Source organism: Schistocerca piceifrons, chromosome 3, assembly GCF_021461385.2.
Source record: "Schistocerca piceifrons isolate TAMUIC-IGC-003096 chromosome 3, iqSchPice1.1, whole genome shotgun sequence".
Taxonomy (NCBI): Eukaryota; Metazoa; Arthropoda; class Insecta; order Orthoptera; family Acrididae; genus Schistocerca; species Schistocerca piceifrons.
The window spans coordinates 619,847,983-619,867,784 of record NC_060140.1 but is presented as its reverse complement, the minus strand read 5'-3'; the positions used below and the strand labels follow the sequence as shown (position 1 = coordinate 619,867,784).

General features: G+C 42.6%; 1 protein-coding gene across 2 annotated transcripts in view; it reads right to left on the bottom strand.

Annotated features, from left to right (window-relative positions):
* The window catches only part of LOC124789810 (spondin-1-like), a 190,945-nt gene that overhangs the window by 125,777 nt on the left and 45,366 nt on the right, over nt 1–19,802 (bottom strand). For both annotated transcript variants that reach the window (XM_047257291.1, XM_047257290.1), the window contains exon 2: nt 7,064–7,266. In XM_047257291.1, the coding sequence (XP_047113247.1) occupies nt 7,064–7,266 (203 nt within the window). The remainder of the gene's footprint in view (nt 1–7,063; nt 7,267–19,802) is intronic.

Here is a 19,802-nt window from a genome sequence, read left to right as displayed (position 1 = left end):
ACAGAGGGAAAAGGAGCAGATGTACAGAGGGGAGGGGTGGGGGAGCAGATGGACAGGGAGAAGGGGTGGAGCAGATGGACAGAGAATGGGGATTGGACGGGTGGAGAGAGAGAAAGGAGAGGAGGAGGTGGTAAAAGGGAAGGAGGAGATGAACTAATAGAAGACTGGAATAAATGCATACCCGGGCAACACCGGGTAGTCAGCTATTTGTGTAATAAAACGATAGTGGCCAAAAAACAGGAATCCATACATCATTAAGGGTGCCACAGTTATCGGGCCGATGCCTGCCGGTAGGACATCACATTGGGAGCAATCTGAGATTGTAGACTGAAGCCTCTTCAGTCACTTTGTTTAATGGTTTCTTCAGCGATTATCTCACCACTCCCAGCCCCATGAATAAGCGGCTCTCAGAGGTATGTTCCACAGGATAAACACAGTATCACTTGACTAACAAAACTATAATAAGAATCTAGACATAGTTCAGATGGCAAAAAATAAGTGATAGCAAGAACATCTGGCTCCAAAACTGATTAAGCAAATCTAGAAAAACTTAAAATAATAATAAAAAACACAACACAAATACAGAGTTCTACAACACTGACCGCAAACACACTCACCGACAACACCGTCACAAATAAAACAGGGACACAACACGGAAACTCAACAATCAGGTTTGTAATCACATAAGGAAAAGAAACTAACGCACAGAATTATGAACATTCCCAAGAGACAAGGAATGAAAATAGCATACCAAAGCAATAGCTCAAAGCAGAAATGCCCGAAGGAGGAAGATGATACTGACAAATAAAAAAAATCTGCAATTTACCGACCCCAGTGCATCAGTTGTGATACTCTCTACTTACGGCAGACCAGCAGCACATTTTAAATACAATACAACAGAGTATGGAAATAAGACGCCATCCATGTAACATTTACAGACCTTCTCTGACGAGAAAACCACGAACTTACCGTTATAGAAATAGACATGAAAATAGTCAGATCCAGTATAAAGAATCATCTCCTGACCCTACAAGAGAACTTCCAAATCCAAAAGCCAATAATGGAAATGGAACACATAATAAATTATCAGACAAATATTAGCAACCAAAAGTTATTCAAACTAATAAACATATTGTAAATAAAAAACAACCACCTTAACATATCAAAAACAGTATCATATAAACAAGGAAATACACCCACCTTACTTCACCAACCACTGTACCATGGTAAAGCTATAATATATAAACAGAAGCTAAGGCAAACTGGCTCGTCTTACAGAGAGAGAGAGAGAGAGAGAGAGAGAGAGAGAGAGAGAGAGAGAACAGTACAGAGGCTACTGATACAAATTGAAGACGAATGCATCCCGCAGTATCAAACCAAAGTACACGAAATGTCAAATGGCATTAGACCTTAAAAAAAGTGAAGATATCTGGTGTTAGTGGAAAGCTACTATATACGTATAGAGGAAACTGAGGAATGACGTAAATGACGTAAGAAAAAGAAAATATTAGCTTCGATAATAATTTAATACTGTATATAGTAGTAAGTGAACGCATGAGAACTTTTCATGATGCTAGCAAACGAAGTTATAAGAAAAACAGTGTTACAGTGACCACTGCAGATGCCTTGAATTATAAAGTCACGAAGGGGTAGATAACATTCCATCATAGTTTCTAAAATCATTGGGGAAGTGGCAACAAAACGACTATACACGTTTGTATGTGGAATGTTTGATATGGCGATATACCATTTGACTTGCTGAAAAGTATATCCGCACAATGCCAAAAACTGCAGAGCTGACAAGTGCAAGAATCATAGCACAATCAGCTTAACAGCTCACGCATCCAAGATGTTGACAATAATGATTTACAAGAAACAAAAAGAAAATTGAGAATGTGTTAGATGACTATCAGTTTGGCTTTAGGTAAGGCAAAGGCACAAGAGAGGCAGTTCTGACGTTGCGGTTGATAATGGAACCAAGACTAAACAAAAATCAAGACACGTTCACAGGATTTATTGATCCAGAAAAAGCGTTCGGCACTATCAGATGTTGCAAGATGTTCGAAATTATGAGGAAATTAGGGGTAAACTATAGGGAGAGACGGGTTATATACGACATGTACAAGGGCCAAAAGGGAATAATAAGAGTTGAAGACCAAGAACGAAGTGCTCGAAGTAAAAACGGTGAAGGACAGTGATGCAATCTTTCGCAGACTGCATCACTGCATCATAAAAGAAGGGTTCAAGATTGGAAAAATTTGGAAAAGGTCTTATGGGACCAAATTGCTGAGGTCATCGGTCCCTAAGCTTACGCACTACTTAATGTAACTTAAAATAAGCTACTAACTTACGCTAGGGACAACACACACCCATGTCTAAGGGAGGACTCGAACCTCCGACGGTAGGGGGAGGGGGGGGGGGGGGGCGGTCGGACCGTGAAAAGGCGCCTGAGACAGCACTGCTACGCCGCGCGGCCAAGACTTGAGTTAAAAATCGAGTTGAAAGGATATGAATGATACGAATCTGTGATGATATTGCTACCGTCAGTGAAAGTGAAGAAGAACTACATTGTCTGCTGAATGGAACCAACTGTCTAATAGTAACAAAATACTGACTGACAATAAATCGAAGAAAGACTAAGTCATGAAAAGAATCAGAAATGAGAACAATGAGAAATATAAAACATCAGGACTGGTGATAAGAAGTAGATGAAGTTAAGGAATTCTACCTAGACAGCAAAATAACTCGTGACGGGCGGAGCAAGAAGGACTAGTTCTGTGAAAAAGGGTGTGTACTGCTCCAAATTTTATTCATAGGAAGTAAAAAAAATATGGATTATGCATTAGTTAATTACAATTATTAGATCTCTGATGTATATTACATACCAAATTAAGTAAAACATGTCTTGTTTTATACCCTACTGCAATCGTAAGCTTTGCGAGAGTTAAATGATTTGCAAAAGATGCTTTCATGTCAAGTGCCTCAGAACATTTCCAACCGATTGATTGTTTTTCACTTCCTGTCAAATCCATCATACACGTGATTTAGGTATTGCATTTTCTATTTCCTTATCATCATCTGTAATTAAACATTTTTCACGTTTTCTACTTTGTACAATGACGTCAGTATGTAAGTAGGCTGTTTAGGTTTTTACGTTGGTAACGCCATGTAACGCTCTATATGAAAATCACTGACTGTGCTGCGTGAAGGCTGTGGTTGGTTTGCATTGTTGGAGTAATATTCGCCATTGCAGTGTTGGGCAGTTGGCTGTTAACAGCGCGTAGCGTTGCGCAGTTGGAGGTGAGCCGCCAGCAGTGGTGGATGTGGGGAGAGAGATGGCGGAATTTTGAGAGCGGACGATCTGGACGTGTGTCCATCAGAAAGAGTGAATTTGTAACACTGGATATCATGAACTGAGATATATATATATATATATATATATATATATATATATATATATATATATATATAATGACTTTTGAACACCTTTAAGGTAAATAATCGTTTGTTCACTATCAAAATCTTTCATTTGCTAACTATGCCTATCAGTAGTTAGTGCCTTCAGTAGTTAGAATCTTTTATTTGGCTGGCAGTAGTGGCGCTCGCTGTATTGCAGTAGTTCGAGTAACGAAGATTTTTGTGAGGTAAGCGATTTGTTAAACGTATAGGTTAATTTAGTCAGGGCCATTCCCTTATAGGGATTACTGAAAGTCAGATTGAGTTGCGCTAAAAAATATTGTGTGTCAGTTTAGTGTTGATCAGAATAAGTAAAGAGAGTAATGTCTGAGTACGTTCAGTTTTGCTCAGCTGTTTGAAAATCAAATAATGTAAGAGGTTTATCTGCATAGTAATTCATTTATAAGTTTTCTATAGGGACGTTTCAAGTATCACTGGATACTTCATCATTACGTCCGGTGAACGCCACTCTTTCAGCACTGTGTCATAGTTTATAATAATTTTTCTTCGAAACGAAAGTACAAAACTACTAGCACCCTTGCCTTGTAGGTTGGATTGTGACTAATTTTCGCCGCCTAATGTTACGATCTAAACCACGATTGTAACTGACAAGTGTTTGTCTCATGACTCAGTCACGCGATGGATCGACTTTCGTTCCAGCGAGTGTGACTCGTGAAGTTTATTTTTGTCCGCATTTGTTCCTGTGGGTCTCACTCAAGAAATTCATGTCTGGCCCAAATTTGTTATCACGAAACAGATTGGTCAATGAGCGGTAAGGGGATAAGGGGTGTGTCATTCTTGTCCATTTCTTGTGTACTTAAGGGACACTGAGACTTCCGTTCTTATAGTATTCTTAGTTTAAGTGTTACAGAACTTCTGTAACAACAAGATGATTCTCGAATATTATACAAAACAACCTCTCACTCTTCTTCCTGGAATAAAACCACTTAGCTTCTTCTCCTTTTGGAACTCTTTGTGAGAATCTGATGGACAGCTTATTCTGTGCAAGATGTGTGATTGCATCTTACACATTTTCTAAATACTCGCTCAGATTTCCTATTGTTATTCACGATTCTACTCTGAATCAGCTCTTCACATCATATTACATAAGTGCTTCTAAATACATCTACTCACTGTGTACGGTACACAACACAATGAGTATGTACTGATCAGACAGAACATTATGGCCACTGATCTACTATCGATATAAACCTGTCCATGTGACAGCAGTGTCACCTGGCGAGGAATGACTGCTACTCAGACATCTACATCTACATGACTACTCTGCAATTCACATTTAAGTGCTTGGCAGAGGGTTCATCGAACCACAATCTCTCTACCATTCCACTCCCGAACAGCGCGCGGGAAAAACGAACACCTAAACCTTTCTGTTCGAGCTCTGATTTCTCTTATTTTATTTTGATGATCATTCCTACCTTTGTAGGTTGGGCTCAACAAAATATTTTCGCATTCTGAAGAGAAAGTTGGTGACTGAAATTTCGTAAATAGATCTCGCCGCGACGAAAAACGTCTTTGCTGTAATGACTTCCATCCCAATTCGCGTATCATATCTGCCACACTCTCTCCCCTATTACGTGATAATACAAAACGAGCTGCCCTTTTTTGCACCCTTTCGATGTCCTCCGTCAATCCCACCTGGTAAGGATCCCACACCGTGCAGCAATATTCTAACAGAGGACGAACGAGTGTAGTGTAAGCTGTCTCTTTAGTGGACTTGTTGCATCTTCTAAGTGTCCTGCCAATGAAACGCAACCTTTGGCTCGCCTTCCCCAAAATATTATCTATGTGGTCTTTCCAACTGAAGTTGTTCGTAATTTTAACGCCCAGGTACTTAGCTGAATTGACAGCCTTGAGAATTGTACTGTTTATCGAGTAATCGAATTCCAACTGATTTCTTTTGGAACTCATGTGGATCACCTCACACTTTTCGTTATTTAGCGTCAACTGCCACCTGCCACACCATAAGCAATCTTTTCTAAATCGCTTTGCAACTGATACTGGTCTTCGGATGACCTTACTAGACGGCAAATTACAGCATCATCTGCGAACAACCTAAGAGAACTGCTCAGATTGTCACCCAGGTCATTTATATAGATCAGGAACAGCAGAGGTCCCAGAACGCTTCCCTGGGGAACACCTGATATCACTTCAGTTTTACTCGATGATTTGCAGTCTATTACTACAATCTGCGACCTTCCTGACAGGAAATCACGAATCCAGTCGCACAACTGAGACGATACCCCATAGGCCCGCAGCTTGATTAGAAGTCGCTTGTGAGGAACGGTGTCAAAAGCTTTCCGGAAATCTACGGTGCATGTAGTATTAGTGAACGTGCTGTCATTATGTAGAATGGGAAATGTGCGTGATCAATCTGAGTTTGACCGCGGGCATAGTGTGATAGCCTGGAGGCTCGGCACGAGCATTTCAGAAACTGCGCGACTTCTTCGGTGTTCGTGGAGTGCAGTGGTGAGTATCTGCAACACGTAGTGAAACCAAGGTGAAACCACGACCAGACCGTTCATTACAGCTGTCGAACGTCGTAGGCTGGGCAGACTGGTAAAACAAGACAGCGGCGGACTGTGGTAGAACTAACATCAGGCTCTGATGCTGGTCAGAGTACAAATGTGTCTGAACTCACAGTGCACCGAACGCCCTAACCATGTGCCAATGTTAACACCACGACATTGGCAACTACGACTGAAATGGGCACGTGACCATTGGCACTGGACGTTGACGCAGTGGCAGAGTGTTTCATGGTCTGACGAATACTGATACCTTCTGCATCAAGCCGATGGCAGGGCGTAAATCCGTCGTCTTCCAGGGGAACAGCTCCTTCACACATGTACTGCATGGAGTAGACAATCTGGTGGCGGCTCCGTTGTGTTCTGGGAACATTCACATGGGCACCCACGAGTCCAGTGGAGCTCGTGCAAGTCACCAAGGTGCCAAGCACGAGCTCCACTGGACCCATGGAATCCCACTTGAATGTTCCCAGAGCATACACTGGTTGCAGACCACGTATTCCCCTTCATGACGATCATGTTTCCTGACGGAAGCGGCATTTTTCAATAAGATAATGCGCCAAGTCACAAGGCCAGAAGGTGATTTAGTGATTCGAGGAACACAGTGGCGAGTCCCACTTGATGCGCTGGTCCACACCTCGCCAGGTCTGCATCCGATCGATGGGATGGGAATGAACGTGACGTCAGAGCTCATGGCCTCCCTTTCAAGAATTTACGGGAATTAAGTGACTTGTGTGTGCAGATAAAGTGCAAAGTCCCTCCAGCGACCTGCAAAGACTTCATTGCTTCCATGCTACATTGGTTCGCCACTGATACCGTGCCAAAGGTGGCCATAACGGTTATTAGGTGGATGGTCATAATGTCCTGTCTCATCATCGTATTAAAGAAGTGAAAGTGTTCGTGAGTTCTCCGATAGGCATAGATCAGGCCCATAAAGTAGATAATATCAGACTCCTTCTGTTGAGGAATGAAGAGTATGAACCTTTCAACACATCCTTGGAACACCACCTCTGAAGCTGCTTCGCAAGGTGCAGTAAGTAAGTGAAGGAGGGTCCACTAAGTACCTGTGTACGACTCCCCAGGCACGTAGCCGTTGGGGTTTCCGCTGACGGAGATGCTGAAGCGGTCGCTGGTGAGGCGCGTGCGAGGCGCCGTGTCCTCGTACGGCAGCCGGCGGCACTCGGTGGCGCTGGACGCCGCTGACGTCACCAGGCACCCCAGAAGCGCAGACAGCACGAGGCAGCTGCGGGCGTGTGCACCGCTCAGGCTGCAACACGAGTGAAAGGCCGAAGCTCAGCCGGGGTACAGAGGCAAGAAATTTTGTTTATGGCAATCGAGGCCAGGAATTGAGCATTTCAGTGCCAGGGATAAAAACGTGGAATGAGCTGACGATTAACGAAATCTTCTCGACCTTCCATGCTGCGTTTAAATTCCGCGACATTTCCGTAAGTGCAAGTCTCATCATCTTCTAGTGAAGTGTTGGGATTACCCGGGCGTCGCATATACATACCTCGGCAGAGGCTGTTTCCCTGCACCCCTTATCCGAGCGCCCCGTTCGACTCTCAGTGCATGAAATCCAATGTGGGCTCGAAAAAGAAATGATTGTCAGAAGGACTGACTGAGCATGTATAAAAATCAAAACGACCTTCCGTGAAATTAAAAGCAAGGGAGGTAATGAAAAATGGTTCAAATGGCTCTGAGCACTATGGGACTTAACTTCTGTGGTCATCAGTCCCCTAGAACTTAGAACTACTTAAACCTAACTAACCTAAGGACATCACACACATCCATGCCCGAGGCAGGATTCGAACCTGCGACCGTAGCAGTCGCGCGGTTCCGGACTGAGCGCCTTAACCGCGAGACCACCGCGGCCGGCAAGGGAGGTAATATTAAGAGGTGATGTGAATTACACTTTTAAATGCAGGAGAGAGTGCGGATGGGTGGAAAGGTTACACTGTAGGAGGTCTCTATGAGGAGGAGGATTTACCTGTGATAGAAGAAGAAACAAGGTCGACAGAGAAGAGTTAGGGGAACCAGCATTAGAATAAAAATTTAAAAGAGATTTGGAAGACATACTGAGCCGTGGTAAAAAATGCTGTTTTAAAAAGCGCGTCGCAGCGCGTAGTGTGAAGCAGTCGCCCTCCGTTTCTGGCGGTGGCGCCGCTGTGGCAATCGCAGCTTTGGTGTCTCCCTCTGGTGGGAAAGGGGAAAGCTTGCCTGTCCACGTGCATTTACGGGGCGCTATAAGCTCGCCAGTGGGTCAGTTGGTCAGCGAAAGGGGTAGTGGCTTCGCGGCCGATACGAGAGCGACAGGACTCAACCCACGGCATCGATCTGGCCGGTTCGAGCTGCGACGCCGTGAGATGGGAGATCGGCGCGCCTTCCTGCGTCCGTTGAAGCGGCTGGCAGCGCACGGTTCGGGAGAGCGTTTTGGGAGTGCTGCGCCAGGTCTTCGCCAGAAACCGCAGTTTATTAGAAATTAAATGATTGCTGATATGTTGTTGCATTTACTTGTTAAATTCTACTTGTTTTCTTGGTCAGACACTCGTCCCCAGCTTGCTCGTCTGTCTCTCGTCCGCATTTGTTAGGCAGTTAGTGTCTGTCTGTCTGTCTGTCGGTCTGCCGTACGTTAATAGCTGCCTCTGTCATGTTTGTCGGATTCTGTGTTAACGAATTTATTGCTTGAACTGTAACGGCCGAATTCCTGAAATATGTTTTAATCTAGCCTATCATCTTGAGAGGCGGTATATGTGTAATGTAGAGCATGTTTGGCCAACCTTATTTATTTTATGTAAGATTGCATTTCAAGGGTTTTTATTTGAATGGTAATTTTAGTATATAAAGTTGCCACCCTTCCACCGTAAGACTTTTTTTAAAAATCAAGTTGCACCTTCGGTGGCAAGCTAATCTTTTCATGTTAGTGTTTTGTACCATTTCCATCCCTTCTACGGGGTGCATAGTTTATGTGCTTGTGTGAGTTCTTAAAATTTTTAGTTTAAAGTAATCTGGTGTGTTGCAGATTTGCACCAGTGTAGTCTTTCAGAGGTTGTTGTGAGCGGTCGTGACTAAGGCCGTGTCAAAAGGGAGCAGCAAGGTTCTCAGCCCGAAAGCTTATAGAGTCAAAATTTTGTTCTTTCTGCCTCTGAATAAATTATAACTTGATATTTGGAGGGTGCTTTCTGATTATAATTTTAAATCTGTTTAAAAAAAAGGCTTTTAGGATTAAAATTTACATTTCTTGAAACAAATTTGATTTGTTTTCATCAGTTACCCACTGGCAACTACTTCCACGCTCACATAGTGTGATTAAATGTGTTAATGTTCTTGATGAATCGATAGTAAATAAAGTAAATTCTTAAGAAAAGTTTTGAAAGTAAATTCACTGTTCACATTCTTAACATTCCATCGGAATTTATAAAATCATTAGGGGAAATGGCAACAAAATGACTATTCTCATTGGCGTGTGGGATGTATGTCACAGGCAATAGACCATCAGACTTTCGGAAAAACATGATCTACACAATTCCGAAGATTTGACGTTGCGATTGATCATGGAAGCAACATCGAAGAAAAATCAAGACACGTCGATAGGATTTGACGACCTGGAAAAATCGTTCGATAATTGAAAACAAGATTTTCGAAATTCTGGGGAAAATAGGGGTAAGCATAGGGAAGGGCTGGTGACTTAAAATATACACAAGGACCAAAATGGACCAAAAACGAATTGATCGGATTAAAAGGAGCGTACGACAGAGATGTACACTGAGGTAATACAGGTGATCTGATAGTGATAAGCGCGTATACGGACATCTGTAGTATCGCGTACACGACGTTTAAAATGGCAATGCATAGGCGGATCTGTCACTTGTTTTCTGGCGATACAAGCAAAAAGGTTTGCGACATGGTTATGGCAGCACTTCGGTAATTAGCAGACTTTGAATGCGGAATGGTAGTTGGAGCTAAATTCATATGGCGTTCCATTTTAGAAATTGTTAAGCATTTCGATATTCCAATATCCACACCATCAAAACTGTGATGCGTATACCAGATCTCAGAGTTTACTTCTCACTGCGAACAACGCAGTGTCCGACAGTCTTCACTTAACGACCGAGAGCAGCGCCTCTCCTGAGCTCGTGACCACAGACGGTTGGAAAACCGTTGCCTGGTCAGAGGTGATGTGAGGCTTCGAATGTTGCGCAGATCTCACGAAGTCATAGACTCACTTGGTCAACGAGGCATTGTGCAAGCTGGTACGGGTCCAGAATGACGTGGGCTATGTTTCCATGGCATGGACTGGGTTCTGTGGTCCAACTGAACCTACCATTGACTGGAAACCGTTATGGTCGGCTACCATTCTTGGACTTCACGTTCCCAAACAGAGATCGAATTTTTATGGACGACTATGCACGATTCACTGGCAGCAACTGTTCGCCATTGGTTTGAAGAACGTTCTGGACGCCGTCGTTATTTCGCCGCCTAGGTAGCAGAATTCCTTAACTTCACGTACTCGGTGATCAGTAATCCTTATGCAAATTTTTTTATGTGTTTTGGTTTCTGCTACTTCTCATTACTTCCTTCCTTAGATTTACTCACAAACCGTATTCTTTGCTCATTGGACTGTTCATTCCATTCAGCAGATCCTGTAATTCTTCTTCACTTTCACTGACGACAGCAATGTCATCAGCGAATCTTATCACTGAGATCCATCCAACTTGAATTTTAATTCCTCTCTTGGACATTTCTTTCATTTCCATCTCTGCTTCTTCAACGTACAGATGGAACAGTAGGGCCAAAGAATACAGCCCTGTGTTACAACCTTTTTAACCCGAACATTTAGTTATGGGTCTTCCACTCTTATTGTTCCTTCTTGGCTCTTATACTTGTTGTATATTACCCGTCATTCCCTATAGCTTGTCCCTATTTTTCTCAGAATTTAGAACATTTTGCACCATTTGACATTGTTGAACGCTTGTTCCTATGATCTCTTCATGATACCTCCCTCGTTTTTAATTTCAGCGAAGGTTGACTTTTCTATATGCTAAGTCAGTCCATCCAACAATCATTTCTTTTTAGATTTCCTTACACTTTTCATGCAGCAATTTCACCTTCTTCCCTGCAGTTCCTATTTTTTTCATTTCTATGTGACTTGTATTTCTGTATTCCCCAATTTTCCTGATCATTTTTATGCTTCCTTCACTGATCGACCAAATGAACTGTTTCTTCTGTTACCCGCGGTTTCCTCGCAATTACCTTTCTTGTACCTAAGTTTTTCATTTCAACTTCTGTGACTGCACTTTTTAGAGATGTCCATTCCTCTTCAACTGAAATACCTACTGATGTTTGGTTTATAGGGCGCTCAACTGCGCAGTTATCAGCTCCCGTTGAATGCCCCAATCTTTACACAGCCCAATCCCTACACGTTCAGGAATAATGATGAAATGATGCGGACAACACAAACACCCAGTCCCCAGTCCCAACGCGGTCGGGAATCGAACCCGAGGCCCCCTGATCCAGAGACAGCAACACTAGCCATTAGACCATGAACTGCGGACGAAATGCCTACTGAGCTTGGCTCAAATGGCTCTGAGCACTATGGGACTTAACATCTGAAGTCATCAGTCCCCTAGAACTTAGAACTACTTAAACCTAACTAACCTAAGGACATCACACACATCCATGCACGAGGCAGGATTCGAACCTGCGACCGTAGCGGTCGCGCGGTTCCAGACTGTAGCGCCTAGAACCTCCCGGCCATCCCGGCCAGCCCTACTGAGCTCTTCCTTATCGCTGTGTCTGTAGCCTCAGGGAACTTCAAGCGTATTTCTTCGTTCCTTAGTAGTTCCGTATCCACTTCTTTGCGCATTGATTCTTCCTGAGTAGTCTCTTAAACTTCAGTCTACTCTTCGTCACTACTGAATTATGATATGAGTCTACATCTGCTGTTGGGTACATCTTACAGTCCAGTATCTGATTTCGGAATACCTGCCTGACCGTGATGTAATCTAACCGAAATCTTCCGTATCATCCGATGTTTTCCAAATATACCTTCTTGTTATATATGATTCATGAACAGGGTATACGCAATTATTAGCTGAAGTTTATTGTAGAACTCAGTTAATCGTTCTCCTGTTTCATTCCTAGTACCAAGCCCTTATTCTCACTTAACCCATTCTTCTGCTCCTTTCGCTAATAGCGCATTCCAATCCACCATGGCAATTTGATTTTCATCTCCCTTGCTGCACTACGCCGGGCACAAGGAGGTCCGTCGCGGTATTTGGAAGCATCCCAAGAGCATGGTCAGTTCAGTATAGTATTTCTCCCTAGTGTTCTATCTATACATTGAAGAAGCGATGAGAAATAGAAGTAATCTAGAATGGGATTAAAATTCAAGGTGGACGTTTATCAATGAAAGACTTGCTGATGACATTGCTGTCCTCAGTGAAAGTGAACAATTACAAGTATTGTTGAAGGGAATGAACAGTCTAATGAGTGCAGAATGTGAACTGATAGTATATCCAAGAAAGACGAAGGTAATGAAATGTAGTAGAAGTGAAAACAACGAGAAACATAACATCAGAATTTGTGATCACTAAGTAGATCAAGTTACGAAATTCTTCTACCCACGCAGCAAAATAATCCATAACGGAGGGAGCTAGGAGGACATGAAAAGCAGATTAGCACACTCAAAGAAGGCATTTTTGGCCAAGAGAAGTCTACTAGTATCAAACATAGGCCTCAATTTGAGGAATTAATGTCGGAGAAAGTCGTTCTGGAGTACAGCTTCGTATGATAATAGAACATGAACTTCGAGAAAACCGGAACTGAAGAGAATCGAAGAATTTGAGATTTGGTGCTACGGAAGAATGTTGAAAATTAGGTGGACTGATAAGGTAAGGAATGAAGAGTTTCTCCACGGTATTGGCGGCGATAGGAATACAAGGTGGTTTTATTGACGCTAAAAAAACCGGAAGCGACGTAGACGACACTGAGATAAGTAATTTAATACAAGACACATGGAGCCTCAAATGTCGTGAAATACCCCAAAAGTGGACGACAAATATTGAACATGTGATGGCAGCAATTGAGTTTGTCACCACAGATGCAACGTTTGGGCATGTCTAAGCTACTCTCACCGGTAGGGGGCAGACCTACATATTGCTCCGCTAGGAGCAAGTTTTGTAAATGTGATCTGCTGTAAACTCAGAAGTTACAGAGTTATTGCTCTCGCAGCAGCCAAGCAAAAGCTGTTCCGTTTCTGTGTTTCTTTGCTTTTGTCCCTTTCTGTTTGTCTGCAGATTTTATTTAATAAAGAAACAGGTAGGCCATTTGCTGCTAGTGATGCAATTCGGAAGCTTCTACTTATTTACTTGTGGCGCAACGTGGTAGGTTTTTGTGGTACCGTACTTTACAATTAACCAGCGGAGAGCAGGAGACCAGTAAATCAAATTATAAATCTTACCTCTATGTGAGCAACGTAAAGCAAAAAATTACTGCTTGCCAGACGTAAGATTCGAATCCTGTGCCCCACGCGCTAAAATAGTGCACGTAGGCCTGGAGTCACACCGACATGAACGCTTGATTTGGGTTGGACAGACCGATGCGTTCCACTCCTGCACGAGCGACGATGTAAGTCATGTAGTGATGTCATATGTTCCTCATTTGTCATCTACTTTTGGGATCTTGCCCAACACTTGCTGCCCCATGTGTCCGATATTAAAATACTTGTTTCAGTGTCATCTACGCCTCTTTGGGAGTTTTGAAACATTAACAAAAATCACCCGGTACATGGAAAGCAAAACACTGACAAGAATGAGGGACAGGACGATAGGACATCTGTTAAGACATCAGAGAATAACTTCCGTGGTACTAGAGGGAGCTGTAGAGGGTAAAAGAACTGTAGAGGACGACAGAGTTTGGAATGCATCCAGCAAATATTTGAGGACATTGTTTATTTGAGCATGTAGTCACTACAACCTGCGGTGAGGAGGTAAACCAGTTTATGGAGTTTTTCTTTGTTGTTTACACTTGCAGCCGCCTACCACTATTAGTTGTAATGTAGTTATGGCTTTATACTTGCTGTTAACAGTAACGCCCATTTTACTCTCTGCCCGGAAGCTTGCTTTCACTATTGCTCGGCTCTGTCTTAGGTTTTATTCCAGTTAATGTTATTTGTACGTTAACAGTGACTCATAGCAGTGCGGATAGGTTTACAGATGAAGAGATGGCCAATGTGAACAGGAGAGCAGCACAGGGACGCTATGCTGAGCTTTTCCCGCTGCGGCGGCAGCAACAACACATTTCTTTTCTACTTGTACATAGACACATAGGTGTCTACAATTAACCTAATCCTTCCATGTTAGAATGGGAGAAACTGGACGTGCAACAGGTGCTAGGTCGTTCGATCTGGAAGATGTTGTTGATAATGATATATGGGTTGTGGGGCGCTCAACTGTGCAGTTATCAGCGCACATACTAAGTTCCAATTGTTACACAGTCCAGTCTCGCTCCTTTTCCGAATGAAGATGAAATGATGAGGGCAACACAAACACCCATTTCTCAGGCGGAGAGAATCCCGGAACTGGCAGGGAATAGAAATCGCGACCCCTCGATCCAGAGAGAGCAGTGGTAGCCACTAGGCGAGAGCTGCGGACGATCTGGAAGAGAATGAGCTCAAAGCGATACGTGACAGTTGTGCCACAAGGTCTAAACAGAAGCCATACAAATGTTTTGAGAATTTTGCTTCACATGGGGCACCAAAGCCATATATTTCTTATTGAATTTTTCACAAGTATGCAATTTATTATACGTAGCACGATTGGACGGTTTCCGCCTTACATCTACATCTACGTGATTACTCTGCTATTCACAATAAAGAGCCTAGAAGAGGGTTCAATGAACCAACTTCCACTCTCGAACGGAGCGCGGGAAAAACGAGCACGTTATATATAGCACATAACGTGCAAGCTCAAAATTAAAACCAGAAAGCTTACTGTGTGCAGTAATAGTCATCTTCATAACTGATGGCACGTCACTGAATACTACATGTATGTGCTCACTTTAGTTGCCGCACATCATCTGTCGCCACAGTCCACACGGCAAACAGTTACAGTTGTTTTGATAATCTTATCTGAACCATTGCACCCAGACAACACAACCGTTTTCAGAAACTTGGGTGAACAACAACTGCATCCGCATGATCCACAGAAAGTACAGTCATTGTAGCCATTAGACATCCGATGTAGAATGAATCGTTCCAGATGCAACGTGCAGAAATCCATAATGTTCCTATTTTCGTGTTGTTTACAGATGAGGCCATGTGCACAAAAGAGGGTACTTTCAACAGTAGAAAGAGCCATGTGTGGGATGACGGAAGCCCACTCGTAGTTGTGTGTCGATCCTGTCAACACAAGTTAATTGTGAATCTATGAGATGGTATTGTTAACAATAACGTGATTCGTCATTACATAATTACCGATAAACTGAACGAAGTGGTACAAAAAAGGTGTTCCTCCAAGGTCTTCACATGGTTCCTCAGACAGTATGAGTATGGCGTCGAGAATTTGTTACCTTCTGTGGTTTGAACATGACGTGGCAGCAACACATTTTGCACTCGATGTGCATTGATGTGCAGTTAGGACAGCAGTGGAATGGTCGCAGTAGTGCTGTTCCATGGGCAGCTCACTAGGAGAACACGGTCAGTGCCACAATCCGGTTTCCCAGAAACTCCGCTCAGTAGCAATGGATCCAAAATAAGCGATTTCGGTGCTCGGCTTACCTGTGTGTATTCTGAGAAAAATACGAAGTTTTCGAAGTACTTCATGAGCCATGTAGCAAATAAACTGTCCAACCGAAGCGGTGGCACAGTGGATAACATCATTTAACTACCCATGTATGTAGAACATTACAGCACAACTATTTTCCAATGTATACTGAAATGACATTGTCCTTATTCATTTACCAACTGTACGTCTGGTGAATGAACTAAAAAAGAAGTGAATAAATAAATTATTTGAAACTGTTTTCGGTGAAATTCCTACGTTGCATCTTAATTCATAATCTGTTCCTAGCACGAGTTTTCGGCAAAGTGATCAGTAATGTGTGGTTTGCCGCGAAGTTATTGCCAACGCGGGAAATCTTCAGCAATGTTAATGACATTTCTTTCCTGAGCGAGATTCATATGTCGCTGGTGATGCTCGTGGTGTTCGGAATTTCTATGTTTCGAATGTTTCTACGATCGGTATCAACCAAGGGAATGCACCAAATCTTCCTGAAGAGCAATCACAAGAATAAAATACACACATCAAAAATTTTTTTGCATCACCCCGGTCCCCAGAAGTCCTGAAGATAGACGTTGACTGCAGATACTGTATCACAGACACAGTCCCTTTGACTGATCAGAGATGCCACTAAACCATCCCAAAGATGTAAACAACCATGCATGACCAGCACGTATTAGACGGAGGGGGTTTGACAGCCGATCAGTTCCAGTCATTCCACCAGGGAGGAGGTATACGGCTCGTGCTGTCTGTAGTTCAACCATGCCCAGACGGTCAATACCGCGGTTTGATCGCGTCCGCATTGATTCTTTGTGCCAGGAAGGGCTCTCGCTCTCAACAAGGAGAATGTCCAGGCGTCTCAGAGTGAACCAAAGCGACATGGAGGAGATACAGAGAACTGTCAACGACATGCCTCGCTCAGTCCGCCCAAGGGCTACTACTGCAGTGGATGACCGCTACATATAGATTATTGCTCAGAGGAACCCTTACAGCAACGCCAACATGTAGAATAATGCTTTTCGTGTAGTCACAGAATGTGGTGTTGCGACTCAAACTGTGCGCAATAGGCTGCATGATGAGCAACTTCACTCCTGACGTGCAGGGCGAGGTCCATCTTTGCAATCATTGCACCTTGCAGTGCGGTACAGTTGGACCCAACAACATGTCGAATGGACCTCTCAGGATTGGCATCACGTTCTCTTCAGCGATGAGTGTCGCATATGCCTTCAACCAGTCAATCGTCGGAGATGTGTTTGGATGCAACCCGGTCATGCTGAACGCCTTAGACACACTGTCCAGTGAGTGTAGCAAGGCGGATGTTGCCTGCTTTTTTTTGGGGTGGCATTATGTGGCGCCGGCGTACGCCGCTGGTGATCATGGAAGGCGCCGTAACGGCTGTACGATACGTGAATGCCACACTCCGACCGATAGTGTAATCATATCGACAGCTTATTGGCTAGGCTTTTGACTTCATGGACGACAATCCGCAACCCCTTCGTGCACATCTTGTAAATAACTTCCTCCAGGATAACGACATCGTTCGACTAGAGTGGCCAGCATGTTCTTCAGACATGAATCCTATCGAACATGCCTGGGGAAAGGGGTTGTTTAAGAACGACGTGACCCACCAACCACTCTGAGGAATCTACACCGAATCGCCTTTGAGGAATGGGACAATCTGGACCAGCAGTGCCTTGATGAACTTGTGGATAGTATGCCACGACGAATACAGGCATGCATCAATGCAAGAGGAAGTGCTACTGGGTATTATAAGTACCCGTGTGTACAGCAGTCTGGGCCACCACTTCTGAAGGTCTCGCTGTATGGTGATACAACATGCAATGTGTGGTTTTCATGAGCGGAAACGATTTTTATGTTGATCTCTAGTCCAATTTTCTGTACATCTTCCGGAACTCTCGGAACCGAGGTGATGCAAAACTTTTTTTGATATGTGTTGAAAGGTGGCTACACTGAGCCACAGCGCCAGAGAGTTTTGTTTCGCCGCCTCCACTGGCAGTGATTATTGAGAAGTAGCGGAGGGCAGTGCTTGTTGAGAACTCGTAGTAGTCAGTGCTTGCTGAGATGTCGTAGTGAAGAGTGCTTGTCGAGATGTGGCAGTAGGGAGTTCTTGTTGACATGTGGTAGTAGCGAGTCGGTGTGGAGATATTGTAATAATTAGAGTGCTTTTCATCAATATAAATGAAGGTAAAAAAGAATTTTCTTTTCTCTCTCATTATTTCAGTGTCCTGAATAATGCGTCATTACAGGTTCAGTCAACAAAGCATCTGGCGTGTGTTCTTGTATTAGAGTGTAATTCTGGTTTTCTTGCGCAGTTATAGTATTTCTAATTTTTTTTATCACGTCAGTATAATTGGTATTTAAAATTTATTGTCTTGTTGAAGAAGAACCGTGCCAGATGTGTACGTTGAATCACACTTCCACACACAGAACAGTTATACTTGTGCTTTGGTTTCGTAGGTTTTATAGTTGCTGGGGACTTAATTAATTAATTGTGTTAACGAAAATTTTCATTTCATTCTTTGTTGTTGTTCTATGCAGTCAGATTGCGTAATAATACTAGTCAGGGCCAACCGTTTACGAGACACAGCGTAATCGGACATACAGCTACGAAAAATAAAAAAATGATTTTCAAACTTAATAATTAAGCCCCCATGCACGTGGCGGCCCTGCCAGGATCGTCCCTTGGAATTCTTCTGATTGTAAAAATAGTAGACAGTAGTATTGTTGTAGTAATTTGTACTTTAGTAATTGTAGTCTATTTTGCATGTGTAGATTTGGTAATTGGCATTCTTCTAATGGTATTTTTCAATATTTAAATTTGTTGTCTTGTCTACGGGTTTGACAATTTAGTGCAATTATTTCAATTGTTCGTTAATCGTGTTTGAGGGAAACATCTCGTGTGAGAGATGAGGAGTCATTGTGTGTAATTTTCGTACACTGACGAATTTTTTATGTTTTGTAAATGATCACGCAGTCAATGAAACAGGCAAAAATGATGAATAGTCAGAATAACGAAATAGTTGACATGGCGAACTCGCCAACACAGGACAACAGTATGATGAATAATGGTGTTGAAAACAATTTAATAAGCAGGGAAAATAATCCAGAAACAGTTCAAAATTTTTCTCAATCAGAAAATTCACAGATTACGTGGTTAACGACAGAAGAAATGGAGCAGTTAATGAGTGCAATATTAAATTTGGGATCACAGATGGGAACAATGGAAACACGGTTAGACTCACTACGATCTGAATTAAAAACAGTGGGATCACAAATAGGAACAATTAAAACAGAGATAGGAACAATTAAAACAGAGATGGGAACTTTGGGATATGAATTAAAAACTGATATGGGAACAATGGAATCACAGTTAAGATCTGAATTAAAAACAGTAGGATCACAAATAGGAACAATTAAAACCGAAATGGAAATAATGGAAACACAGTTAGGCTCACGAACAGGGACATGTTTCAAAAACATGAAAGCTGAATCAAAGAAAGAAATTAGAGAAGTACAACCGATTTTGAATGCTCACAATAATAGTTTAATTTCAACAGAAATCAGACAAGAGGAACAGGACAGAGAACAGGAAGAAAAAGATCGCGTGATAGTACAAAAATTTTCAGAATTAAATTTAGAACGTGCACATGATAAGGAAGAAATAATTGAAAGAATCGAGGAATCCGTACCAAATGACAGAATAAATAACTTAACGCAACAGTGTGAACAGTTAACTACTAAATGTGATAATACCGAAACCAGAGTTGCGACACTTACGGAAGACGTAAACTTATTGGAAAGAGATGAGATTTCAGATAAATTGACAAGTCTTAGTTTAAATGGGGACAGAGATTCGGATGATACAGCTCCATTACAATTTGCGGAAACTGAAGAGTACCAGAACATAAATAAACATGTTGAAAATCAGGGAAAATTTAATGAACGCGTTAAAAGGGAAGTTGAGGCATTACGAAAGCAAGTCAAACAAATCGAAGGCGAAATTGTA